This window comes from Cricetulus griseus, chromosome 4 (assembly GCF_003668045.3).
Source record: "Cricetulus griseus strain 17A/GY chromosome 4, alternate assembly CriGri-PICRH-1.0, whole genome shotgun sequence".
Classification (NCBI taxonomy): Eukaryota; Metazoa; Chordata; class Mammalia; order Rodentia; family Cricetidae; genus Cricetulus; species Cricetulus griseus.
In genome coordinates, this window is record NC_048597.1 from 205,516,845 (window position 1) to 205,544,628 (window position 27,784).

Genomic DNA, 27,784 nt, shown 5'->3' on the forward strand with positions numbered 1-27,784 from the left:
TAGCTGTATCCAAACTGGAAAATGGTACAGTAACTCCCGAGGGGCTGGGAGATGGAGGTTCTTAGGCAGTCACTGGCTACCTGGTCTAGCACCCAGTGTCCAGAGGAGGAAGTGACTTACCCAAGGTCACTGTGTGTAGAGGAGGAAGCCTGGGCTTCCTGACCCAATGCCTGAGGTTGTGCTTCTGCAGGAAGCTGCCTTTAGCAGCCACAACGACTGGAAGCTTTGGAGTTCGAGGCTGCCAGCAGTCAGGCAGGTGCCTAGGGCCTGCAGTCTGGGGATGCCTCTTTGTCCCCCATCTCCTGTCTTGGGGTGGGCAGACACTATGGGCCTCGCATCTGCTCTTCCAGTCACAAGAAACTGTTTTTTTCACTTCCCCTACTCCACTCCCCGCTGAGCTACTCAAGGCCTTACAATACTGCAAATGTCTCCACTCGGGACAGAGGCATCAGTCTGACACTGCCTTGGGGCCTGGTGTGGTGTGGCATATTGGTGGCTGATATGGTGAATCCTGTATGGGTCCTGACCCAGACCTCTCCCTGCCCCTAACTGCCAGCCAGCTCTGCCCCCTTCAATCTGTAGAAATTTGCACTGCTCCCTGGTGGCCACACGCATTTAGCCCAGGCTCCAGGTCTGCTTGCCCTGGCTAGCCTTGGTCATCTTAAAGAGCTAAGCTCCAGCATCAGGGGATATGGCAGTCTTTGCAGAACCTGGGGACAGAGATTCTTCTTTCAGATCGGGTCTCTGCAATATCTCTGGGGCTAGGGCTCTAATGGGGACTGTGACAGCAGAGGGAAACGTGTATGGAGAGGGGCTCCCAGGTTTGATGGCTGTGGATCTGAGGGCAGCCCGGCCAGGTTGATGGTGCTGTGTTTCCCCGCCCCCACCCCAGAAAGAGCACTTTACACACAGCTCAAGGACAGAATGACAAACTTTATTAGAAATGTTCCTTGCTCGTGGGTCACATTCACATTAGAGTGGAGGCTGTGCCTTCTGGCTCTGGTATCCCACACTGTGACGATTTCCAGTTACACATGAGTCTGAGTGGGGAGTATCTGGAACTCACCAAAGATGCTGAATGGTGGTGCTGGTGGCAGCAGCAACACTCTGTGAGAGGATGGGTCTCAGGCCCTGCAGAGACTGTGTGTCACACCCACCCCTTCCAGTCCCAAGGCCACGCCAGGGGCCCCAGCTGATAAATAAACAGCATGTCACACACATATTGGAAACGCGAAACAAACTGTGGAAGTCTCCTAAAGTGAAAAAATAATTTGCTCAAAGAAAGCTCTGTGACAACCAGGCTTCACCCTGAATGATGGCCACCAGAGTCCTGGACACTCAGGGTGTCACAGACTTGGTGTCCTGAGAACTCCTGCCTCCTTAGCACCTTTGGGAGAAAGCCATCTTCACCACACACCTCTTTCAAAATGCAGACGCTACCTAAAACGATCATACCCAAGAATAAACTCTGTCCCTGGGGCAAGTCATCACCAGACTAGTGTCCCTGAATAGAGGGGTGGGGACAGTCAAAGGACCCTATCCATGGTGGAAGAGGGAAGGAAGGGATGAGGAAGCCTGCTCAGAGAGGAAAGCCCAGGTTCTTCGCACTGCTGTGGTCCCTGGAGACTTGTCTCTCAAAGTGGTACTAAGTCTTAAAATGGAAGGACAATCTCCCTGCCCTGGCCAGTGGCAGGCAGGGAGGGGACCATCAAGGATTTGCTTCCATCATTCATTATTCAGAAGCTATTTTGTCTCCACTGGCCAGTTTTCCTGGGCGTGTCTGCAGTGGGGAACAGGATGCCGTCTCCTGCCAAGTGTTTTATTCATTCTCTTGAGGAAGAAGTGGTCTCTGCACTCTGGTTGACTGGGTGGCCTTCTGGTCCTGGTTGATGATGGCAGCAGTTTGGCCCTGGCAGTCACAGTGGCAACAGGCGTTCCTTTTCTAAGTCAGTGACACATCCTGATGCTCTGGAGCTAGGTGCTGTGTGACCACAGATGACAGGAGGCCTTCAGCACCGCTCACTGGTACTGCAGATAGTTTTTGAGAGACTGAGGCAGGGGCAGGGAGTCGATGTCCCGCAGGCGCTGTCTGCCCAGGGCTGAGCGGATGGATCTCCGGCACAGGTCCATCAGAGGCAGGGGCTCAGCTGCAAAGACAGCAAAGACAGAGAAGTGTGTCTGCTCACACCTCCTCGCTCCACCCAGGTTGCCCACTGTCTGCCCTTTGCCCCTGAACTAGCTCAGGGGCCCCTTTCCTAATGATCCATCCCTGCTTACAGTAAGAGGCCCTCTGCAATGTTTATGAAAGGTGGAACACAGTTGGTCAGACTAGAAGATTTGGAATAACCAGGGGTGAGTACTGGTGTTAAAAGATTAATAGTGAAGCTGGGTGGTGGTGGCACACGCCTTTAATCCCAGCACTTGGGAGTCAGAGGCAGGCAGATATTTGTGAATTCGAGGCAGCCTGGTCTACAAAACTACACAGAGAAACCTTGTCTTGAAAAATAAAATAAAATAAAATAAAGATTAATAGTGGTCTTAAACTTACCTACAGCAAGGTCTTAAACTTACCTATACCTTACCTAAATTCTGATGTAGAGTATGTAGTTCAAAAGTGTTTGAAAGGGGTATCTTTTTAAAAACAGTAATTTGTCCCAGCTACTCAGGAGGATGAGGCAGAAGGACCATTTGAGCCCAGAAGTGCAAGGCCAGCCTGGGCAGCACAGCCAGACCCTATCTCAAAGCAAACAAGCAAACAGAGTAGACTCCACCAGCTTTTGAAATTCTTTCAAACCCTTACCGTTTCCCTACAGTGTTTATGATGGGCAGTGTGGAAGGACACATTTTCTTACAGCATTCAAGTTCTAGAAAAATCCATACATTAAGATCTACCAGGGGCCTGGAAGGTGGCTCAGGGGGTAAAAGTGCTTGCCACACAAGCCTGGTGACATGATATTGATCCTCAGAAGTCACTTCCGGGCATTGGTGGCGCACATCTTTAATCCCAGCACTCAGGAGACAGAGGCAGGTGGATCTCTGTGAGTTCGAGGCCAGCCTGGTCTATAGAGTCAGTTCCAGGACAGGCTCCAAAGCTACACAGAGAAACATTGTCTTGAAGAAAAACAACAACAACAACAACAACAACAACAACAACAACAGCAACAACAAAACAAAGCCAGACATCTGTAAGTCCAGCGCTCCTTCATGGAGACAGAAAACAGATAAGAGATCCCAACCCAACTCGGTGGGAGGGGGGAACCTACTCTCCAAAAATGTCCTCTGACCTCCACATGTACACCACGGTGCAGTTACCCAATCCCCAAGAGTAAAAACCAAACCAAACCATAGCAATGGCACCTCTGGATACAGGACAGTTTACTGAATTACCTGGGCTCACTGAGGGTACACATACTAACACTTATCTCTTCCAGGTCCTGTGGTAACTCCGGGGGTACAGAGGCAACTAAGCCAGAACCAGAGCCAGGGTCAGCTTGTAGTCTGGGATTTTTCTCATGATCTTGGATTTTAAAGTAAATGAATGATTTTTTTTTTGTTTTTAATTTTGTATATGTGGCTGTTTTGCCTGCATGTATATCTGTTTACCATGTATATTCCCACAGAGGCTAGAAGAGGGTGTTGGATACCCTGAAATTGGAGTTACAGATGGTTATGAGCCACCATGTTTGGGGCTGAGAATTGAACCCTGGTCCTTTGTAAGAGCAGCCAGTGTTCTTAACCTCTGAGCTACGGATCCAGCCCCAAAATAACTTATGTGAGTTATTTTAAAATAACTTAGGTGAGCTATTTTAAAAGTGTTAATATATGAAAGAACTCATGAGTGCACAGGGACGGAAACTAGGCAGCTGCTGGATAGCTTCGAGGATAGAAATCTAAATAGGGTTTTGAAGGATGAGTAGGAGTGTTATAAACTCATGGGGTGGGCAGTATTGTAATCAGGGAGACTAGGCAAGGACCAGGAAGTCAGGGAAGCTGAGGAGGGGAACAGGGCTGACAGCGCAAACAGGCCAGTGGGAAATGAAGATGACAGTGGTCCATGTCACTCATGTGGCTGACATGGGGCCCAGATGCTTGCACTGCCGGTAAGTGTTCTTGGGGTAGTGGAATAGGTAGGATTTTTGAAAGCATTCAAAGGCACGGTCAAATCCTAAGTAATAAACACAAATGTGTCAGCTGTATGGGAATGGTATCAGGAGGGATGGGGACAATGGCAGCTGGGGTTCCAAGGGAACTTCTGCTAGAGACGCAGTTCCAATGGGACGCCATCAGAATCCAAGGGGGGCATAGCTTGCTCTCCCTCCATCCTGCACTAGTAGCTTTACTTCCTCCTTATCTTTTAATCCTCATACAAATGAGGCTAGCCAGGGGACTCCGGCCATGCATCCTGGTATGACCTGTCCCTCACTCTATTACAAGAGCAACTCCACCCCTCTCCCCCGCCCCTTGTCCTTCACAGAGCCAGTCCACACGTTGCCCTGCCCTGTCAATCAAGCCCCTACTCTAATCCCTCTGCCTTCAACACCTGGCTGGTCACTTAGCAGGGATTGTGAGGTATAAAATATGTTTGTAGCTGCTTTCTCCTGAAGGATTATTATGTGGCTGTTATAATTAAGAAAAGCAGTGCACAAGAGAAAGACGCCATGCCACAGGGTTCAAGCAGAGGGGATTTTTTATTAGGGAAAGGGATCATAAAAAAGGGGGACAGGGGGACAGGGGACAGGGGAGGGGGGACAGGGGAGGGGGGACCAGCCTCCAGGGACATGAGCATCAGGAGACAGGAAGGGGGAGAAAGAGGGAGAGAGGGAGCGAGGGAGAGAGAGAGAGGGACAGACAGAGAGAGGGAGGGGGTGATGGGAGGTGGGCAGGGCCCCTTTAAGAGGGAGCATAGTGAATATGCACAGGTGGTGCTCTTAACGGCTGCAGCTGAGGATGTATCCTGTCAGAACCTCAAGAGCAGGCCGTACAAATGCCTAAATACTAACAGTGACCATACACACACTAAGCTCTTTCGGGGTGCTCAATTCACCTGTACCCCTTGGGGCAATAGATATTATGATTATCATATATATTTTAAGGAGGCAGAAGCTGAAACAGAGTGCATTTACCTAAGGATGCACAGCTGGTAAGTGGCAAAATTAGAACTCAAACTCACGGAACCAGACTGGGAAACTCGCCTTCTCTCACACCCACATTCACTGAACATGGGCTTGCCCTACTGCTAGTCTGAGCCGATCTCACTGAGGTCTGAAGTCAATGTGGCTACTTACTCCTGGCTGAGAGAAAAGGAAACTGAGGCTTGGAGAGGAGACGCTTGTCTAGAGTTGCAAAGCTTGCATATGAGTGTCATATCTCCCCTCCCGCAGACAGTAATAAAAAGATGGACTCGAGGGGCAATGAAGGTGAAATCACTTGTCTTCCAGACTCCTGGAAGACTGTGCCACAGCCTCAGGCTCTTATTGTGTCCCCTGCGGTCACTTTCCAGGTCACTGCTGCCCACCTTTCCCACGTGACTGTAACACTGCCACTTGGAAGCAGCCATGTTGCTGCTCCCCACCAGTACGGTGCCAAAATCAACTGCACCTGTCCCCAGGATAGAAAACAAACCAGCTCTAGTCACGGAGGGGCCCCAAGAACAGGTGACTGCAGTGATGAGCCTCTTAGGCAGGATTTTAAGTGAAAGAAGAGTGTGCTGTGTGTGACTCCCACAAGCCCTGTAAGGTCAAAAGTAGCTGGTGATGATGTATGTTCAGGGTGTAGTGGCGGGGGTGGTGGTGATGGTGGAGGGTTACTTTTAGGCTTGTGTTTGGCTCTCCTTGCCAGCTTGCCTTGATGCCAGCAGGCAGCAGCTTGAGATCTGGACACTTTCTTCACCTATTACTCTTCAAAAAGATGTTAGATCTGAAATAAAGGTACTACTCACCGAGTCAGGCCTCAGTTCCCTCCCCCGGGGTTCCGGGACAGGGATGAATACACATGTCAAGCAAGAATAAGTGAAAAGGATACAAGGGGCTAGCTTGGAAACCCAGCTCCCACTCAGCCCTGCCAGCCAGAGGAGGCTGGCTCCTCTTCTCCCAGCCCCACATTTTCTCATCTGTAAAATGGGACAGGATGACAGCATCACATCGTGGACTATATGTGGACAACAGCATGGTGGGCGTAACCTGCCCTTTGCCGAAATACACTTTCAAGCCATCAGCTCAAGAGGTATCTTTGAAAACAGTTACACTATGGTTTACTGTGCTTCTAAAAATGTTTCAGTATCCTACCCTGCTACCCTTCTGACAGCCAACTTCTGCTCTTGATGAAGACTCACCCAGGCCAGCGAGGAATGCCTGGTTCTATGCTACAGACATCTCAGTCCTGTTGGAAGTCCTGGGCAAATTTCCCTCAGTTATCCATCACTAACTGCTGTACAACCTGAGATAAATCACAGGATCTCCAGGGACTCTGTTGTCATCTGTAAAAATGGTAACTCAGCTCTTGGGGTTGAAGGGACCAGCTCCCCATTTTGGCAGCCATGACAGTAACACGTGCTCACTATGACCTTGCCTTGGTCACTAAGAGGTCAGATGCCTGCCTCGTGGCAAGGAGCCAATCAGAAGTTAGCTGGTGGCGCTATGCTTTATGGCTCTGGGTGTACTTTACGGGACAAGCGCACAGCAATGACTCGCAGGGCATAGCAACCACCCTGGGAGGGCCTATGGGCCATAACAACCAGTTGGCCAATCAACACAGGGCAAGCCCTCCAAGCCTGGAGGCACACCAATCCTGAGCCTGTGCGTACCCCTAGACAACTCCCCTTAGGCTGCCCTACAAGATCTCTCGGCAGCCGGTTCGAGGTGTCTTTTGTAGCCATCCACCATGGTGGGTGGGTAAAAGACCCGAGCTAACATGGGTTAGCTCGTTAAAAACAAAAACAAAAACAAAAAACAATAAAGCCTCATGTAGTTTGCAACAAGCTCTCGAATCTGCCTGGTGATTAGGGTGACTGAGGTCGTGGGCTGAGACCCCGGAGGCCTGAGTTTTTCTGGGGGGTCTAACAGGGTTAGCTTCAAGTTTGTTGTCAGGGATGCCGACAGGTGGAGAGACTGGTAACAGAGACTGGTAGAGAGCCTGACACAGAGAATGGTGGCTTCAGCTGTCTTCCCAAGTCTCCCCACCTGCCATGGACATGTTAAGATGTGAGTCACCAGCTACCATCATGCCTGAATTTATAGTTTAGATCACGAGGTGATTGTCAAACAACGGAAGTCAGATGGAAAAGCACTGAGTGACATCCTTGAAACCTGAACTTAAGAAGACCTGCTTGTTTTTCATAAAGGAAATGAGGAGATACACAGGTGTCTTGCCTGCATATATGTTTGGTTACCACTTGTACTCCTGGTGCCGTGGAGGCCAGAAGCCACTGGGTCCCCTGGAAGTGGAGTTACAGTACACCACATGGGTGCTGGGATTCGAATCCCGCTTCTCTGGAAGAGCAGTCAGTGCTCTTTTAATTGCTGAGTCATCTCTCCAGCCCCATGCACTAAAATTCAAGTGCCAGGATGCTGGGAAGACAATAGTAAGCTCCAGGGGGCAGCCTGGGCTTGACGCTGGTGCCCTTTCCAGCTAAAATGACAGAAAAGATGTCTCCACATTCCCTGTGTGTGTATGAAGGACACCACATCAGAGATGGAAACTGAGAGAGGCAGTGGCAGACTAGACAGCTGGGCAGTCTCTGGGAAGACAAAAGGCAGGTGTGACAGGGTGCATGGGTGAAAACAGGGAACCTGACAGCACTGTCCACTAAGGGTGAAGGAAGGTTCAAAGAAGCCACCAGCTCCACAGACCACACATCTTGAGACTCTGTAAAAAGCTTTAGCCCTTTACGGCAATGCTTTCCCGACATCACTGCCCCAGCAGAAGCCGGAGCCTGCTGTCTGTCTCAAGGGAAGTAGCTTTTAGGGAAAGTCCTGCTCAGTGTGGAGGGTCAGCTGAATGGAGCGTGAGCAAACACTTCACACTGGATGGGGGAGGGGTGACTGGAATGGAAGGCCATTTCTATACAGGTAAGAACCCAAGGGCCTGGCCTCTGCCCCCTTGATTTTCTTCCCCAGCTCCTGTGTTAAAATCAGAACAGAAGGTGGCCTGGTGCGACAGCCCAGATGACTTTACATGACTGCAGTTTGGCAGGATGGAATTCACACTTGATTCCTGCCTGTGGGAAGCTTGACAGTACTACTATGTCAATTTAGGTTTCAGGGGAACAAATGCAGATATCCAGGGTAGGCCCCAGGGACAAGTTGGCTCCAGGTGGCACTCATCAAAGGTGAGGCTGCTCGGAGGACCCACTCAGCTTTCCACCCAAGGCCAATTTTAGTCACTAGTCTACAGGAAAATCCCCAGAGAAGCAGGGATCTATCTGCAGACCTGACCCTGTACCCCAGGCTGCCTATCTGTAGACCTGACAGTGTGCCCCATGCCTCTGTTCCCAGGCCTTCTTTGCCTCCTGGCCAGGTTCTTTGGTGTTTGTCTACTTCTGGCTTTGTTGCATACCCAGCCCTGTCAAAGTCAGATGCTGGGTAGCTATTGAGCCTCTGCCAGCTGCAAGGAAGAATGGACCTCTCTAGTGGACTCTGGGGACTATAGCCATATCCTCCAGGCTGTGGTCTCAGTTCTGATGGGCCTTTGCAATCTCTGAGCAGACCTGTGTGTTTGGATTGGGGTAGGGAAGAGATAGGGATGAATGCCTCATTACTTGTCTAGCCTCAGAGAGCTGGGCTTGGGTTTAGAGAGCTGTACTAGGCAAACCCCAGCTCAGCCAGACCTTGGTTCACAGCCAAACCTGAAATGTCACTAATAACAAAAGATGCCATATATAATCTCTGAAGAGAGAGAAAAATCATCCCTTGAAATGAAAAAAAAAATCTAGACACATATTTTTCCTTCTACTTTTCTACTTCTAAATTCTGATCATAATTATCAATGCTGGTATTTCTGGTGCTTGAGATGTTTCTGTCCTGGGAGGAATGATGTCACATGTCTGTGAAAGTTGTCAGAATCTAAGTGAAGTCACCTTTGCCAAGTCCTAACCAAAATAAATAAAGTGAGAGGTTGGGAAAGAAGGGAGCCTCAGTCATGTGTGGCTAGTAACAAGACTTGTGCACCAAAGTCCTTGCCAGAACTGTCACCTCACTCCCAACGGCCACCACAACCTTACCCAGCCCCAAATGCAATCCTCATATCACGCAAATTTCCTGCACCAACCTCCTAAACACAACCCTTCATGTGGCTCATCTTCCCACAGGATGCCCTACTATTCCTAACTCCCATGGAATACACTACTATTCCTCCTAACTCAACATTGTTATTCTTTGGTCAATCTCTCCAATTGCTATTTATGTTGAAATTCCTCAACTCCATATTAGCTTAGCTCCTACTCTGATAAAATTAGGGCTATTGTTACATGGGATCTCTACCCTGGCTCTAGTCTAGGACCCTCATTAACTTTGCCAAGTGATCTGTGGATCTGAAATGTGTATAAGCTTCACGTGGGGCCCTAAATGTAGGATTTGGGGTTTTGACCAGACACATTGCATCCAGACAACATTTAAATGGGATCTGTTATTCTAACACATTGGTCTGCAGGCCCAGGGCAGACCAATACTATACTATTTGAGGAAGTCAAGTTCCTGTTCCCTCCTTAGCACTGTGTGGATCCCTGTCCTTTGACTCCAAACACAGGATCCCTGTCCACACCTTCAGACATGTACTTGTCTTTGAATGGCGCCCACTCCTAAGCCCTTTCTCATACACTTTCTAAGCACCTGGGTTCTCTCTTAGCTTATTATGTATTCACTCTGAGCCCTTTGGCCTCTTCCTGACTCCATCACGATGTAGTCTCGGGTGTCCTTCTACTGTCTCAAACAGCTCCAACCCTCCTCCCTACCCGCCTTATGTCACTTCTCAGCAAGGCCAGCATCATTATGGTGACTGAACCCAAGAATTCTGAGACAAAACTCACTTGAAGTACTCTGCCCTACTCTCAGACCTTGTCCTAAGTAGGAGGTTGGGGGAAGGGGAACTGTGCTTTTTGTCCCAGGCTTCCAGCAAGCCCTGAGCTCTTGAGTCACTAATGAATCTCTTGCCCTGGGAACTGTGGCTCCCACAGGCTAGAGTGGGTGTGATTCCTGCTGCTTAATCCTTACTGGAATTGACAAGGTCAATGGGCTGGAGAAGCCCAGGTCTGGGAGACAGAGCAGCTGAATTGAGCCCTCATCTCTACAAAAGGCACTGAAACACTTCAAGGCAGGCAATGACAGGCACTCAGTGGTTAAAATGCTCCACACACAAGAGTTAGGACCTGGGTCCAGATGCACAGAACCTAATGAAAAGGTGGATGCAGTTGGTTACATCTACAATCCCAGCATTCCTACTGGGAATTGGAAACAGAAAGATGGCCAGAAGTTCACAGGCTAGTTAGAGACCGTGTCTCCAACAAGATGGAGGGTGAATATATGCACACACAGACACAGAAATGGGGAAGGGCAGGTGGTAAGGGAGAGAAAGAGAGATGGAAAGGGGGAGAGGGAGAGGGAGAGGGAGAGGGAGAGGGAGAGGGTGAGGGAGAGGGAGAAAGCACAAGGATAAGGACAGCCCCTTTCATCCAGCCCCAAGCTGGCTGAAGAACCTCTCCAGAGCCAGTCCCTCTGACAAGCAGAATTGTACTGTACTGTGTTGTGCCATTTCTACAAATTGGTCCAGGAATGATTCTGACTCAGATGAAACAGTTAAGCTTGGGTCCTGCCCCAGGGAGCTGCAGAATAGCTGGATGTTTTAGCCTTGGGCAAGGACCTCCCCAGCCACACAGGGAGTGGGGAAATTGCCCTCCTGGTTTCCTTTCTGCTACAGCTCTGGGGCTACCTGCTACTCAGCAGATGCTAAGAGAAACATGCTTATCATGGGGAGGGAGCCAAGGCTGTGCTTGCAAAGCCAGCTGGTGTTGGGGGGGGGACCTCAGGAATAGGGTTCCCATCCCCAGGATGCATCCAAAGATGAAGGTCGAGGCATGCGGGGCAGCCAGACTTGTGCACTAAATGGCAGGTCAGTCAATGCTACAGCAATGAATCCAGGGTGGTCCTGGTTCAGGAAGAGACTAATAGGCCAACCAAAGAAAGAATCTTGTAGGGTATATGTGAATGCTGAAAATCAGTAAGGAAAGGAGGGGCAGGACTTACTATAGAGGCACTTGGTTTCAATGTTCTGATCTTCTCGATGGATGGTGGATTCAGGCATGTGCATTAAATCTCAAACAAGTTAACAAGTGAATAAATAAATACAAGTCAGAACAAAAGAGAGCTGGGCAGGAGACCGGTGATGACCATGTGTTACCAGGAAGGTCACAGCAAAGTGACAGAAATGGCACTACTGCTGCTATCAGAAGTTCAGTTAAAAATAGAGATGAGGAGAGCAAAATCATACAGGAGAATTAGAGTCTCGGTTTAACTCAAACAAGAGCTTGGCCAGGAGATGAATTACGGCTAATTCTAGCTAATGAGTAATAATGAAGTCACTCTTGCCTGCACAGAACTCAGCGGTGCCTGGGAGAGGCATTACTACAAAGCAGAAACAGCCCTGACCCCGAGTTGAAGACCTAAGTTGAGTTCTGGCCTAAAAAAAAACTGGTTGCTCTTTTTTTGGGAAAGCTGGGACATTCCCTGCTTCATGAAGGATGAGGTAAGGGATGGAGTACTTAGTAAAGGTCCTGGCCTTTGTGGCACTCAATCAATGACAGCTACTATGAATATTTCAGAGCAACCAGTGTCCTTGGGAACAAAGCAGAAAACAAGGCAATTGGTGCAGAAGGTAGAGTATTCCTAGTGGGATATGCCTGTGCTGAGAACCACAGATGACTCTCAACACATCAGAGCAGCTAATATGCAGGAGACCCAGGACTCAGCAGCCCTGTGACTGGAGCCTCCAGCCCTATCCATCAGTCTGTTGTGGTTTTGGGAGTCACCTTCCAGTTTTTCCATTGATACAGAAGCATGGAGAAGCCCATGATCTTCAGGTCCATTTGCTGGCCTCTTGAACTCAACTTCTGGCTACTGTTACAGTAAGGAGAGTTGTACTAGGACTCACTCAGCACTTCCCATGTTATAGAATATTCTAGTGTTTTATATTCCTCACTGTTTTTCATTCTCACAACAACCCCATAAGGCAGTTGTTTATGGATGCCCACTTACAAATGTGAATAAACTGAGGCAGGACATGTAACTAGCTCAAGGCCACAGCTGAGTGATTGACAGTGGGACTGGAGCTCAGGGTCTGATTTGGGATATACTGAGTGCGTGCATGCGTGCATGCGTGTGTGTGTGTGTGTGTGTGTGTGTGTGTGTGTGTGTGTGTGTGTGTGTGTGTGTGTGAGTGAATACAATCTGCCTACCAGCCTTGAGGAGTCTGCTAACTGGTCTCAAGAGACCCCTTTGCCTTGCCTCTTCAACACTGCTTCGTGTAGTGATGTCATCTGGTGTGTTGTGCACGAGAGCCCCTTGAAAGGACGGAAGGTGGACCCTGATCAGGACAAGCCCAGCTTCAGGCTGGCAGGAGAGGCGGGAGTTTGGTTGGGCCCCTAGTGAAGGAGTTTGCCCAGTGTTAGGCAGCTAAATGGGTCCAATTTGCCTGGTTGCACATGGGATTTGAATGTGTGGCATTATTTTTCCCTGGAGACCCAGCGACCAGAAGCACCGCTTTTTGTCTTCCTTCTGGAAGTAGCCTGAGTGCTGCCGCTCACAGCCACTAGGCTAGCTGGCACTGCCACTTTCTGTTTTCAAATAGCCAAGGTCAGACAAACTTCCTTCCACTTGGGAAATGTCCCATGTTAGCTTCTTACTAATCAGCATAAACCCCAGGGGCTTAATATGAAGGCTTTCTAATGGATTTATTGTGTTTATTTGACTTTTCCAAGTGTGAACTCAGAAATGGGCCCAAAGGAGATGAAGGAGAAGTTTGTTTTTCTTAAGTTCTGCAAAAGTGATGAGTAAATTGAATTCTTGGATATGGTCTGCCTCATTCTCTCACTCCACCCCTCCACCTCTTCAGCTAAAGGTTCAATTAGGCTCCGGGAGGAACTGGTATTTATGGAATGGATAGTTCCAGAAGAGAAAGCAGTGTCTGCTCAGAAGTGGTGAGTGGTGAGGTATGTGCATCGTGCAAGCACCACGACGCAGAACGAGAATCGCCAAATTCAGCACCACTGACTGTTTCCCCTTCTGGCTTCAAGACAAGTGATGTCATGTGTTACCTACATTTAAAAAATGGTAATGTCCAATGTATGGATGAGAACAACCTCCAGTGGCACAATCACTGTAGACCAAAGGCTGGAAACTTCAACCCTATGGGGCCAGGGATCTCCTAAGGACACCCTGAAGAGCAGAGTGGAGAATGGCTGCAAGGCCCAGCAAACCAGGGAGCAGACATCAGGGGACCAGCACTTGGTTCCAAGCAAGACTGTGGACCCCATGTTACCAGGTTCCTCCCAAATGGAGGTGAGGACCTGCAAGCAGAGGGGTCATGTGATTTCCAGGCCCACCCAGTCTTAGAAAGGGCAGGCAGAGCTTTTGTGCTCTGGGATCTGAACTCTACAAGACACCACTCAATGCTTAGAAAAATGATATATTTGATATAAAATGCCTGCAACATCTGTTTTCCCACAGACCCAAACGTCTTATTTCTTACTGTACTACAGACAAGGTATGGCAGACATTAAGGGCTTATGAGCCAAAAATGTATTGGCAGGAAGAAAAATTGACAGAGAAAATGAACTCACCCCCCCTCTCTCTCTCTCTCTCTCTCTCTCTCTCTCTCTCTCTCTCTCTCTCTCTCTCATGTGCTAATTAAGGTAGTGGCAAAACCAGTTTCCCCAAAGTGACAGAGACTGGGACCCACAGCCATCCCAGCCTTGCTTGACCACTCAGAGGATTGAGGGGGACAGAATCTGGCACCCCTAAACTCATGCAGGGTCACTGATAGGATGGCTCAGGTGAGTGGACAGGGGACACATCTGTGAATTCAGTTGCACAGTTCGGTGGTGAGAGACAAGGCTACTGATTATACCACAAACTCACAGCAGGGGCCACTTTAACCTTCTAGAAACAAATTCTGCTCTTCACACATCTTAGCATTTGCCTCCACACCCGGGGAACCTCTGGGCTGGGGAGGAGTCCCTGGGGACGGCCATCCTGGTGGAAGTGTTAGCCCAGGTCCTGGTGGTGACACCCTGTGAATACTCTGGACTATGGTTCTCCACCAGTGGAAAGGATGGTGGGTCTCTTCTTCCAAGGGAGCAAAAGCCTTTTGACAATTTTAACTGAGCCCAGAGCGGTGTAGCATCTAAGGAGGAAATGGCTTTGGACAGTAGAGTCCTAGGTTCCCACCATAAGGAAAGACCGACCCCAAGGTCTTCCAAGGAACAAGACTTTGGCTCTGCCTTGCCAGTCCCATGATGGGCAAAGTGAATAGAGACAGAGCTGAAGAGTTGGCGATGGGAAGACCACACTCTTGGTTTGGATTGAATCAGGGTGAGAACACGGCAATACTTATACTTACAAAGCACTGTCTTTTCCAAGGACCTTTATAAACATCCCATTTACTGCAGGAGTGAATCATTCCAAAAACTCACTCAAGGAATAATGAGGCCCCAAAGAACTGCTCTACCACAGGATGGGACACTCAGGAAACTGGGAGAGCTGCTGACTTGTGTTTACACAGGCATTCGCATGCCTGTTTGCTTGGCTGCAGTTCCTACAGCAACCTCCTATAGTCCTGTGCCCTCTCCTGACTCAGCAGCCCAGCCTGGGAGACAAGGAGAACCATGTTGTGAGCATTCACCGTGAAATAGACACTGTCTTCAGAAACTTTGACACAGCATTTTCCTTTCTCTTTAAAGAGAAGCTGTGTAAACACTGAATTGAATAGCACCACCAAAATTCCAAAATAGTGCACTGCAATGGATGCCTGCTGACTTTCCTGATCCCGGCCTCAGTTTCCTCCAGTCATAGGAAATGATTTAACTTGCTTTGTTTTAATGAGTGGACTATGTTAACCCACCAAGCCCTAAAGGAAAGGGCTTTACATACTGAGGCTTCTTTAATATATTCAATCATATATGTCCCTCATTCCACTCAGGCTTTGATGGGGTAGCTGAGGAGAGGTGGTGGAGACTCGAAACAGAATTCTGGCCCTTAGATGCACAGCTTCCTGAGACTGATTCCTGATAGACCTGTGACAGAGCAGAACAAATATTCCCAAAGGCTGTACTTCAGAGGGCCAGTAAGGTTGGGTAGGTAACTGATGGCTGGGGAGCAAAAAAAGGAGGTGCTTTCCCTGGAGCAGGGAGATGAGGGAGAGAGGTAGGGGACACGGAGTCCCTGTGATGAAAATGTGTAATGCCATGGGAGCCTGCGTTAAGACCCCATTTAGCAACACCGATTAAGGAGCTATAAATAGCGCCCAGCTTGTCTCGAAGGCCATAAAACACACTTCCCTGCATTGCTCCCAGCCTTCAGCCTGCTCTGCTTAATTGAGGCTCAAAATAAAATACCTGGAAGGCCACTTTCTGACAGAGCGCTCTTGTTGTCATAGTGACCAGTCATCAAGACCAAGATGAGCTAAGGCTTGATGAAGGGCTGCTGGGGGTGGGGGGTGGGGTGGCAGAAGAGGAGGAGAAGGAGGAGGAGGAGGAGGAAGAGGAGGAGGAGGAGAAGGAGGAGGAAGAGGAGGAGGAGGAAAGGATTGTTAAAAAAAAAAATCACTAAGGAAGCCTGAAATAACAATTCTACACTGAAGACTGTTGAGACATGAGACTTGAAAGGTTCAGGCATTATGCTGGCCTGCCCCTGTTACATGGTGGAATCCACTCAGGCAATACCCTGGTCAGCCCAAGGTTCCATGGGAAAGAAGTCTGCACGCAGGTGCAGAGGACCCCTTTAAAAGATAGGCCCCTGCACCTTTACGCTCTCTCTCTGTCTGTCTCTCTCTCTCTCCCCCTGTTTCTCTGTTTCCCGCTCTCTCTCTCTATGGCGACCGGCCATGGCGGTCAGCCATTACCCTGTTCCTCTTCTTAGTCTCCCCACTCTGCCGCGCCTTATAATAAACTTATAGTCAATATGTCTGTCTCAATATTTCTCTTTTCTTCTTTTTAAACAAAAGAATAACAAGACTACTGTCTGTAATGCTTACAAAAAAAACGGCAGCCTTACTTACCTATCACCTTTTCCAACATGCTTTGACACACTGATCAAAGAGGCAGGAAATGGACCTGCCAGGCCTTTGAGGGGAGTGTGAGTTCTGGCTAAGTCCTTGACTTGCCAGGTGACATTGGGTCTGTGCCCCACCTTCTACTGTGTAAGAGTTGACCTTCCAGGCTGAGTGAGGTCTCTGAGTTCTTGAGGCTCTTAAACTGGACCACTGCTGGCGAAAGCAAGCAGAGATCCTCCATGTGCTGAGTCATCTCCAAGGCACACATCAGGGTGTGCCCTGCTGTCTGTGGCATTGGGAAATACCTGAGAAGAATATTCAAGAATCCAACTGCCTCAGTGGCCTGTATGGAGTGTGGCTGGACAAAGAAGTGGGCAGGCTTACCATTGTCATGTTTTAATAGGGAAAACTAAAAAACTGAAGAAGAAGAAGAAAACAAAACAAAAAAACAAAACAAAAAAAACAAAAAAAAAAACAACCCACCTACACCTGACTCAGAATTCCCAGGTTTTGATGAGTGGCGTCAACTACATTCGCAAGCTCAGCTTCTGTGAACTCTGGAGAGACCTTGCCTCCCACTATGAGTCGTTGTTCAGATCTCTCACACTCTGCAGTGTCTCTTTACAGCCTCCATGCCTTTGTAGGACTCTGTGCCTCTATACACGCGACCCCTCCTCTGCAATGCCTTTCATGGCTTTCTCCACCTAGCAGTCTCTTCAGTGCTCACTCCAATATCCCTGCTGTGTACCCCTCCACAAGTCCCTCTTCACGGCACTTCCTACACCTCGTTGATGTTCTCCTGACCAATCATAGTTTGGTGGCTGCCACGGTAAACTGGGGACACTTTGAGGCAGGTTGTTGCTTTGAGTATTAGTGGCCTCTGAACAGAAAGCTGCTCCCTGAAGTCCTCTGCACAGAGAGGCCATTGTTCAGTTGTTTTTCTTGTTGATTGTCCACCAAAACCCCGGGGTTCCTGCTCTCATCTGACCTCTGGCCTCACTGACATGCCAGGCTAGTTGATTATTAACATCTGGAGCAAAGCACAGGGAAGAAGGAATATCCCCTCAGCAGGAAATAAACCCAGTAGACGTATGCTGTGGGCTTCGCGCCGCTCTGCTCTACTACCAGGGGCTAGTTTACTCTGTCAAATGCCCATGGAAAGGTGGGGTGTGCATCTTCACCTCAGCTGCCTCTCTGCTTGCTGCCTCCAGTAACCAGACATCCATGCAGAGGAGCTGCCAAGCCTAGGATCCTGGTTTCTACAATTTAATCAGCTGTGCCACTTAACCAAGCCCAGAACCATTTGCAGTTCCCATCTTTAGTACAAGGCCCTCGGCCCAGAGTCTCCAAGAACCTAATCACCTGGACCCTGTGTCTAAACTCTTTTTTCCCCCAGTAGTGGGAATTGTACTCGGAGCCCCTCACATGCTAGGGAAGGACTCTATCACTGAGCTACACCCCAGAAGTCTTGTATTAGCTTTTAGTTTGAGGTAAGGTCTCACTAAGTTATGCAGGCTAGACTGGCACTCTCTCTGTAGCTCTGGCGGGCCTATCCGTGTGATCCTCTTGCCTCACCCTCCTGAGTAGCTAGGATTACAGGCTTGTACCACCAGACCCCATTCTATCTGGAATGCTCAACACCAGTCTTAGTGGAGTAGAACAGTGAGAGAAGCCACTATGAGCAAACTCAAATCTTCCCTTCACATCAAGAGACAAAAGGAGGGACTATAAGGATGTCCATAAGCTCCAGGATGGGGTTCAGATATTATGCACATCTGGGGGAAGCCCACAACACTGGGAGAATCCCTCCATCTCGGTCGCTACATGAAGATACCAGTGAGATGTCTTCAACCAGACTGTTTAAACTGACAGGAGAGCAGGAGGCAGATCACAGAGTACATCCAACCTCCTCTGTACCACTGAAGACACCTTCTTGATGCATGAAATGGCTCTGCAGGCCAGCCTAGATCTTCACTTTGGTTTACATGAAAGAGAAATCATTTATAAACTTCTATCCGGCTAACTCTAATGGGTTTCGGTGAGTTTTGCCTGCAGCTTCCTTACATTCTCTTCGGTAAAAAGCCTACAGCTTTGGAGCTGAGCAAACCACAGCACATTTTGCAGCAGCCATGGTGATTGGTTCACTGTGGACATGTGGCTGAAGGGACCCAGTCAAAGTGTACTATAGACTTAGAATTGGGCAATGCTGGTGCAAACTTCTGGTTCCTTAGGGCTCAAAGTTGTTTTGGGATTTGATCCCTACCATGCAGAACAGGTTCAAGGTGGTATACAACCCTGTGGCAGGAGGTCTAAGGCAAGATGGAAACACGGTATTTACTTGGGGAGCAATATTTCCTGTAAGTTGGGAGCATGGCAGTTTAAAACTCAGTAAGACACTTCAGTGAACCAGGAGGGAGGGGAGATCAGAGCTGTTCAGAGATAGTCAGAAAAACAGACCCCGGCAGAGGCACTGTAGTCAGATGCAGCAGCCAGAGCAAGGTTTCTCCTAAGACTAGTCAGCAAGAAAAACACATCCATTCCCTTTCCTAATGGTGGCACTTTGGGTCAGGTGTTCTATTCCTTACACGAGAACAAAGCAGCCCTCTGTGCCAGGCTGCTCTAGACCCTGACCGTGGACTATAGTCACAGGTAGAAGTCTGCAGAGTCTGATGAGGTATGGTAGAGGCTCTCTGCTTGGCTCTCTGAAGGTGGACGCTCTCTGCTTGGCTCTCTCTCTGAAGGTGGGTATACTCATTGCTTTTGGGTCACTGGAGCCAGTCAGTATTGAAACACTAGAAGCTTTCAGGGGCAACAGACACAATGGTTCAGGCAGGGTGGGGCTGTCATCTGAGGTCTGGCTTTCGCTTCCACTTTTATTCCATCCCAGCCACCAGCCTATCAAAAGCTGATACTGACACTCAGGACCGGCCTTCCCCTCTCACTTGCTCTGCCAAATGTCAATCCTCTTTGGAAATGCCCTCCCAGAGGTTTGCTTGGTGAATTCTAGGCATCTCTCCATCTAGTCAGGTTGACCATCTAGTTCAGCCATCACAATGGGCAAGGGACGTGAGGTGACCTAAGGGGTCCCAGGTCAGAGGATAGCAGAGGGTCAGCCCAAGTGCACTGTTAGAGAGGAAGTGTGACTTTTAGGAAGGGCTTAGGGACTCACAAAAACTTCCCTTGCCTTCATCACCCATGCCTCAAAACCCATCTAAGCATTTTTCTTCGTGTTCACTGCAACACTGTAAGGAAACAATATGTTTGAAGGATGATTCCAGAAAGATCAGTCTACAAAGAGCTGCAGAACTAAGGATCTGTCACCCAGGAAGCTGAAGCGGTAGCCCCTCTCTGCTACTGTGGCTGGGGAACAACATTGACTGGAACTCTGGGCTCCCACTTTCAAAGTGGAGTCTCTCCCACTGATCCAAGACTAATGTCTAGCTAGCTTTGCTCTTATTTACAGTCCCTGTTAAGCAAAAAGCAATGCCCACCAGGTGGCAATGAGGAGTTACTTCGTGTGGTGTGGAATTCTAAGTGGATATTATGGATTTGCTTTCATGAAAATGTATTTTGACTTTAGCTCAAAAGGTAAACAGAATATGTAACTATGATCAATTTGGTCATCACTTCTGTAGCAAACCACTGAATTATAATTGGTACATGGTCTCATCACTAACCCTCCTTTCCTGCTTCAGTGCCAGGGATTGAACCCAGGGTAGTATGCATTCTAGGTAAATGCTTTACCACCAAGCTGCACCCCTAGTCTCTGCCCTATGTACCTCTTTCTAACCCTGCCAGTGAGTGACCAGACTCTGCCAGATACAAGCTGTGTGTCTTTGGCAAGTCAGTTTTTTTTCTGAGCTCAGAGTATATATCTGTCATGGCGGGCTCCATGCAGGCCTACAGGAGGTGTCCAATAAACCTCAGACGAATTATTGCAATGAGGCATAGTATCGGAAGTAACCAATGAATGAAGACAAAAAGGGAACAGATAAAAAAAAAAAAAAAAAAAAAAAAAAAAAAAAGACAGGCCACAAGCAGTAAGAAAGGGGACTTTGCAGGAGATGGTGGGACTCCCTGGGAGGCCAGAAATCACAGTGCATGGGTGGCTGGCCACAGACTCACTGCAGGAGGCTAATCCTTTTCAATTTCAGGTTAAAACATGCCCTCTCTGCCAGGTATTTTTGTGCCAAAGCCCTTCTAGAATTCTCTCTACCTTGTGGCTAACTTTGCAGGAGCATTCCCACTCAGCCCTCTGTGGGCCTCGTTAACAGACCTCATCCATGGGAAAGCTGGCCTTAACAGCATGATGCTAAAGTCTGCGGTTCCGAATTTGATGTTGCCTCCAGCCTCGGCCTCATTCTCTGTTCTCCATCAGCTGGCTTGGACAGTAGTGTCCCTCCACCGGGGGGGTGGAATCCTGAGTCTGCCCTTCCCCCTAGAGCCACGAGGCCTTGTCAGGGGCACAGAATTCTCTGCAAGGGAGCCTTGGTTCACTTCAGACCTCCTCAACTGTAGCAGTACAAATTATGTGATGCTTTATTTTCCCCAGCTTGCAGAGGTAGAGCTAGCACCTCATAAAGTGACGGGGAAATATGTGGCTGGTTTCGTAAACCAGGCCTACAAAGGCTCACTTGTGCTGGGCCAGCCACGCAGCCTGTGCAGGCTCCAAAGATGCCTCACAGACCTGCCCAGGTCTGGGCAGTGAGGTCCACAGACAGCATGGTCCGCCTGACTCCGGCCACCTGTGTGCAGGCCACGGGACCTGGCAGCCCCTCTACCCTGCCACGCTGTCTGCTCTAAGGGGCCTGCAGAACCTCAGCTGCCAAAAGCAATAGCCACCAGGGCCATGCAGAGGGATCCTTGGGCTGTGCTCGGGAGGCTTCAAAGAAGCTTCTGTGGCTGGTCAGAGGGAGCCACCCAGGAGCTGCCCACAGAGTGGCAGTGTCCGGGTCACCACCGGCCGCCTTGAGCAGGCTCCCCTCACAGAATCCACCCATGACTTTGCTCCTGCCAGACCCCTGCATTCTTTCCCTTCCCCCAAGAAGTGAAAGCTGTCTGGCTTCACAGCCACTGCTCCTGCCTGGCATGCCTGGAACATCTTCACTCTGGACCATTCTTGCCTCTATCAGCTCTGCACAAGGGCTGCAACTCTGAAGCCACAGGGACTGATCTTATCCACACGCTGACAGCCCTCACTGCCTGGACCCCTCATTCAGCAGCTAATCAGACCCTTCAGGGTGAGGCTGATTAATTAATGCCAGGATTATTTATTTCATTGACACCTCACTTACTTAAGACTGCTGGAGAAAGAGCCCTTTCAACATCGGTGAATTTTCCTCATCAGCTCTCAACTTAAGAGAACAGTGTGTTTTTAGTTTGATCTCTCTGGGTGGGAGTTCTCTAAAATGTCTGTGCCCTCGTCTTAAACCGATCACTCTAAATAACCGACTCTGTTTTGGACAGCTCGGAATTAGAAAAGAAAAAGGTCACTTTTGGTACCATGCCTTGCTCTGTGTGGCTTCTGAGGTTGGGGCAGCATGCAGCCTCTCCAGAAGGGCCTTCCATGGCGATTCTCAGAGGTCTTTGCTGTCTATCACTGCCCTGCCTGGAAGCAGGCAGTCAGACTGTGTGGGGGCAGTGGCCCAGCCCACCTCTGGCTCCCCTCTCATTCTTACTTACGGCTTCTACTCTGAGTACAGGAGGGAGGCAGGTGGCCATAGGTGGCCATTTGAGCAGCTTGTCTGTGAACTTCAGAGTGCCTCTGGGAAGACCTGAAACAGACTGCTGAGTAGAAGAAGCATGCTCCTCCCAAGGCCCCAAGGAACTCTCTCAGCCATTCTAGTTCCTGTGTCCACACTACCTTAGTCAGGGCCCTGCTGTGACCACGATGTCTTTCCTGGATAGCTCAGGAGTGACTTGCTTCAGGGGTGTGGCTTCCCCAAGCCCTCCACCATGGCATCCTGCTTAGGGTTAATTGCATTTTGGAAGGGTACACTGGACTAAGACTGGGTGGGATCAAAGCATGCATGCCCCAGCTCCATCTGCCAGCTGCTATCTTCAGAGGATGCCCTTTGGCACCTGTGGGAACTCCAAAGCTTGCAGCAAAGAGTGCCGTTATCTCTCATCGTGGGGAGACAGAGATGCCAAAGAGAGTTAAGTACGGCCACTGAGGGCCATTTCTGGTTGTGGCCTGCAAGTGACCATCTGATACAGACCTAGATGGAGTCCTCCGTCCATGTTCCATTGAGGGCTAGGCCAAGAGTGGTGCCAGAGCAGTGAGCACACGGGCAGACAGGATGCAGGGGCTTTGGACAGGAGGACCTGGGAAACCCTGCAGTCCAGGCGGAGAGACGGATGAGTTATACTAATTGGAGGGCTCCTGGTGATGCTCTCCTTGGGCCTCCACTCTGGCAACAAGGCATTCAGAGGCACCACGCCTGGTCCTAAGCAGCAATAATGAGTGCAACTCCACTCCTCCCCCAAAGTATTCTCACCGGAAATTCTTCCAAACTGAAGGTTTTACTTCTTTCATGCTTGCTTTGGCATTGGGAGGCAATGCCCGTCTCCTCAGCCTTGCTTCAGCTCTTTTACTGTACTTCAGCCCTTCTTACCTCAGGGCCTTTGTCCAAGCTCACCTTTCTACTGTGAGCACCTGTCTTTTCCCCTCCCCCTCTCCAGACTCTTCCAAGTTAAATCCCCCTCTGTGTCTCACAGGGTCCCTCTGCTAACCTTCTATGACCCTCGGGTAGACCAGGCTCCTGCCACACTCCCCTCCTAGGCCTCTATTTCTCCCACATGCTGCCCACCATAGACGTAACTACATGGCAATTTCTGCAGTTAGTTAAGGGATATCTGTCCTCTGATGAGTTTTCTCCTTGGACTGGCATCCCTCTCTTTGTTCCCTGCATTGTCATTGATGACAGCAGGATCCGGCACTGAGCACACACTCAGTGACATGCACTATACCAGCCAGTGACTATACTTTTCACGTCTCTGGGCCACTTCAAACTGTTACCTGCCCTAACTCTGATCCCTTGGCCTTTCTACCCAGACATGCCTTTTGTATTAGTTACTTTCCTATTACCATGGTAAATCACCATGACCAGGGCAACTTAAAGAAAGGGGGCAGGATGTTTGGGGTTTCCAGTTCCAGAGGGATAAGAAGCAGGGTGGGGAAGCAAGGCAGCAAGCAGGCTTGGCAACTGAAACAGCAAGCTGAGAGCTCACATCTTGAACTGCAAGCAGGAAGCAGAGACCTGAACAAAGTTGGCCTCCAATTACATAATTCCTCCAACAGGGCCACATTTCCTGAGCCTCTCCAAACACAGCCACTAACTGGAGATCGTGACTATGGGGGCCAGCTAGTTCATTCAAACCACAACACATTCCCTGCCCAACTCTTGCCCTTTGATGAAGAAAGGGATGACTCAAATGAAAGCATAGAAGACTTAGAATACCAGGTAATCCTTGTGAGAGCCACAGGCGCCCTACTGCCCAGCTGGCAAGATCCCAAGAGGAGTATCCATGGATCCCAAGGCTCAGGGATAGGCTGGTTGCCCGACACAGTACAGTGAGCTAACAAGCATCTTTCTAAGCACTGGGGGAGATCCTGAAGTGTCTCCAGTGAGCCCTGGCCAATGAGTGAAATGAAGTCTGACACACTGACACACACAATGTACAATTGACACGTTTCATGTTTAGTAAGTAGCTATAAATGTTTATCTTCTTTAGAAAGGTAAAAAAAAAATACTCATAGAGTGGGAAGAACCTAGGTGTCCATTATTTGGGCAAACGGCAAGTCAGTTACAACAAGGCAAGTCAGTTACAACAAAGGCCCTTAGCAGAGATCACCTCCATGTGTTTGTTGGCCCTGTGCTCACACTTTACACCTGCTACATTTTTGTACCGCAGGAGGACTTGGGCAGGTGTGAGTTGTTATTTCCACTTTAGATCAGGGGCCTGGAATGGCTGAGAATTTGTCTAGGGTTCTAGAACTAGCATGGCTTGCTGGGAGGTGGTGGGACACGCCTTTAATTCCAGCACACAGGAGGCAGAGGCAGGCAGATCTTCGTGAGTTTGAGGCTAGCCTGGTTTACAAAGTGAGTTCCAGGACAGCCAGAGAAACCCTGTCTTGAAAAACAAAAACAAACAAACAAAAAAAACAAGACAAACAACAACAACAAACAACAACAACAACAAAACTAGCATGGCTCAACTAGGGAGTTGGACTCTCAAGCCTCTGTCACAGCTGTGGAATGAGATGTCAGGCAGCTATCCTCAAGTCTGAAGGTGCACATGTTGCCACAGAAACTGGAAGGCCAGCCTCTGGTCCTGCTGAGCATGTTCCTCAGAGTCTTTGGTCAAATTGTCCCCAATATTCCAGACTAAGGGTCAAGAGTGCTGGAGGAAGACAAGGAAAGGTGGTTCCTTGGGTTACTTGGTGGGGGGGGGGGTGTTACAAAACATCAAGGTCACCCAGGAAGGAATGTGGCCATCTACAAGGGACAAGGACTGGGCTATCAGGTTCATATTCCCTTATACAAAATGGCTCTTCTGGTAGTATTCCTCTGAGTCAGTTGCCTTAACCTATGGCAAGCCATTATAGTCACAGGCTTTGGAGGAAGACACTCTTCACCTCCTGCTTGGCTGTGTAGCATCTCCTCACAGAGGAGTATCTCCTGTGTGGGCCCTGGAAAGAGGGCCCAGACCACTTCACAGTGGGTTGGGAATGCTACACCATAATTTTCAGGGCCAGGCTACTATGCAGTTGCTCTCCAAGTACATGAGTACCCAGGGCCCTTATCTCATAGGCCATTGGTCACACCCAAGTCTATAAGGTCCCAGAACTTGACGTACCCAGTCCACAGACTCTCCTCCCTCTCTCCACACATACCAGACCCTGGGTCTCACCTATTCTAGCCATCTTGTCCACTCATTTAACCCCTTTGCTCATAAGGTTGAATGCCTCACATGCTGGTTTCCTGACGATGTCAAAACAGTGTCTCAGGCTGGTGCACATGAACACTAAACAACAGAAGTTTATTCTTTAAAGCTCTGGAGGCCCAAAGCCTAAGGTGAAGGCACCGCCAGGGGAAGCATCTTTTGAGGGCTGTGAGGGAGACTCTACTGTGCCTGGACCCTAGCTTCTATACCAACCATGTTTCGTATATCTTGGCTTGTGCATGCAACCTGCTGGTCTCTGACATCTGCCATCAAGTTCACATGCATTACCCATGTGTGTCAAGTTTCCCTGTCTCCTAAGGATACTAGTCACAGAGATTAAAGCCCTCCCAAGTAATCTCATCTTAATTCACCACAACTACAATGACTTCATTTCTAAGTAAGGCCATTTTCTGAGATACTGGATGTTATAGGTCTTCAACATGTGACGTCAAGGAAGGACTTCAGTTAAACTCACAGAGCCTCTGTCTAGGTGAAGCAAGAGCAGATTCGGTCACCAGGGGAAGTCACCCTGGAAGCACGTGGCACATTGATGAGATACCTTTGGTGAATCATGAAGGAAAGAGGGAGGACATGTGGATAGCTCAGAGGCAGCTGCAGGGGCCACCCACTGAATGTGGTCAGTGCAGCCGCTGCCACAGATGGTGGTTTCTTGAGCCTGAACTGTTGAACACATTGCTGGGCACGGTCTGGCTGCTGTGTAGTTCATACCTGTCCCTGCCAGAACGGGACTCTTGGAAGGAAGTTGACCAAGGCTGTGCATTTTAGAACTCAGCTCAAGCAAAACCAGGGAGTCAGGCTTGACCCCAGCATCAGCCAATGCTGATACCATGTCTGGTTCTTAACTGAATCTAAATTCATAATAAAACCCTGCTCCAACAATACTAGCAAGTAAACCTCATGAGGTATAAATTCTCCTGGAAGGAAATGTTCCCCAGTCCCGAGATTCTGTAGGAGACTAACTCCCATCCGAGGCTCTAAAGTGTACACTTGAAGTTAGATTACAGAGAAATCCTTTCTTGAGAATTAGGTGGCATTCAGCATCAGCAATCTTAAAACAGCCCACGGGTTTGGCTCATTATTTTTACTTCTAACAACTTACCACGTTGATACAGATTCAATAGGATGAATGGGAGCAAGAAAAGCATTCTGTGAAATGTTATTTATAAAAAGGAAAGTTAGGAACAACCTCAATGTACAAATTATAGGACAGTTAAGTTATAGTACAACCAAACAGTGACCTATTATTTAATCATCAAAAAGCAGTATGATTCCACAAACACTATTGCTTATCTCATTGTTCTAGATGATCCAAGCAATTAGGTAGGAAGAGGAGGACAAAACTGTCATTAGCTGTTGACAATGCAACAATATGCCTGGACCTCCCTAGAGATCCCTAAGAGCTTTACTAAGGAAGTAAGAATTCAGTGAGGCTGTTCATTACAGCCTGGTAAGATCTGCTTCTCTCTAAGATAAACAGCATGTTAGGAAATATAACAGAAGATAGGGTTCCTTTCCTAATAAAAACACAAAGATGAACTACCTAGGGGCAAACACGACAAGAATTGCCTAAGACTCATGAGAGTAAGAATGTACATACACTGAAGGCCATAACAGAAAGCTTGAAAGAGGATGGTATATTTTATATTCAGATTGGCATGGTGAATGACTGGCTACATCACCTTGCGCCCAGAATAACGTATAAACAGAGTATAATCTCAAAATACCAACAGGACTTTGGAGACCTTAATCATAACTGATTAAAGTTTATCTAGAAAAATAAATACAAAAGAAGAAACAGGAAAAATGCTCTGAGAGAGAAGGTAGGAGTGGTCCTACTGGCTATTGGAACATATAATCACGGCACTACAGCAATTAAAGCCACTTGCTACTGAGCACTGGACAGGACTGGACAGACTAACCAATGGAACCCAGCCTTCCTACAGGAACTGGTGAATACCTCTTAGCTGGTGTGATGGTTTGAATGAAAATAGCCCCCATAGGCTCCTATATTTGATTGTTTGGTTCCCAGTTGGTGGACTATTCAGGAAGGGTTAGGATGTTGGCTTTGATAGAGGAGGTGTGTCACTGGGGTGGTCTTTGAGGTTTCAAAAGCCCAGTCCAGACCCAACCTTTGGGTCCTTCTGCTCATGGATCAGACATAAGTATTCAGATGCTGCTCTGGTGCCATGTCTGCCTGCCCACTGTCATGCTTTCCATCATGATGGCCATGGACTCACACTCTGAAACTATAAGCAAGCCCCCAATTCAGTGCCTCTGTTTATAATTTGCCTTGGTCTTGGTGTCTCTTCACAATGATAGTAAGTAAGAAAATGGTCTAATAAGGAGGAAAAGGCATGGTGGATTTGAGAGCTGGCTCCCTGCTTCTCTCTGGGGCATCTCTGCTATCTGCCATAGGTCTGGTTTTGTCTTATGTGTTATGAAGACTACACAAGGGCCATAGGTGTGAGGTGCTCAGAGAAGGATCAGGAGTGAATATTCACTAACTGTCACTGTCCTCACCTGTGTGTGCATTAAGACCCAGGGGTGCCTGAAGCCACAAATA

General features: G+C 48.7%; 1 protein-coding gene across 2 annotated transcripts in view; it reads right to left on the minus strand.

Moving 5' to 3' along the window:
• Positions 1-913: 913 nt before the first annotated feature.
• Positions 914-27,784, minus strand: part of Spsb4 (splA/ryanodine receptor domain and SOCS box containing 4) — a 74,215-nt gene continuing 47,344 nt past the window's right edge. For both annotated transcript variants that reach the window (XM_027410901.2, XM_027410902.2), the window contains one exon: positions 914-2,147. In XM_027410901.2, coding sequence (XP_027266702.1) covers positions 2,020-2,147 — 128 coding nt within the window. In that variant the 3' untranslated portion in view covers positions 914-2,019. The remainder of the gene's footprint in view (positions 2,148-27,784) is intronic.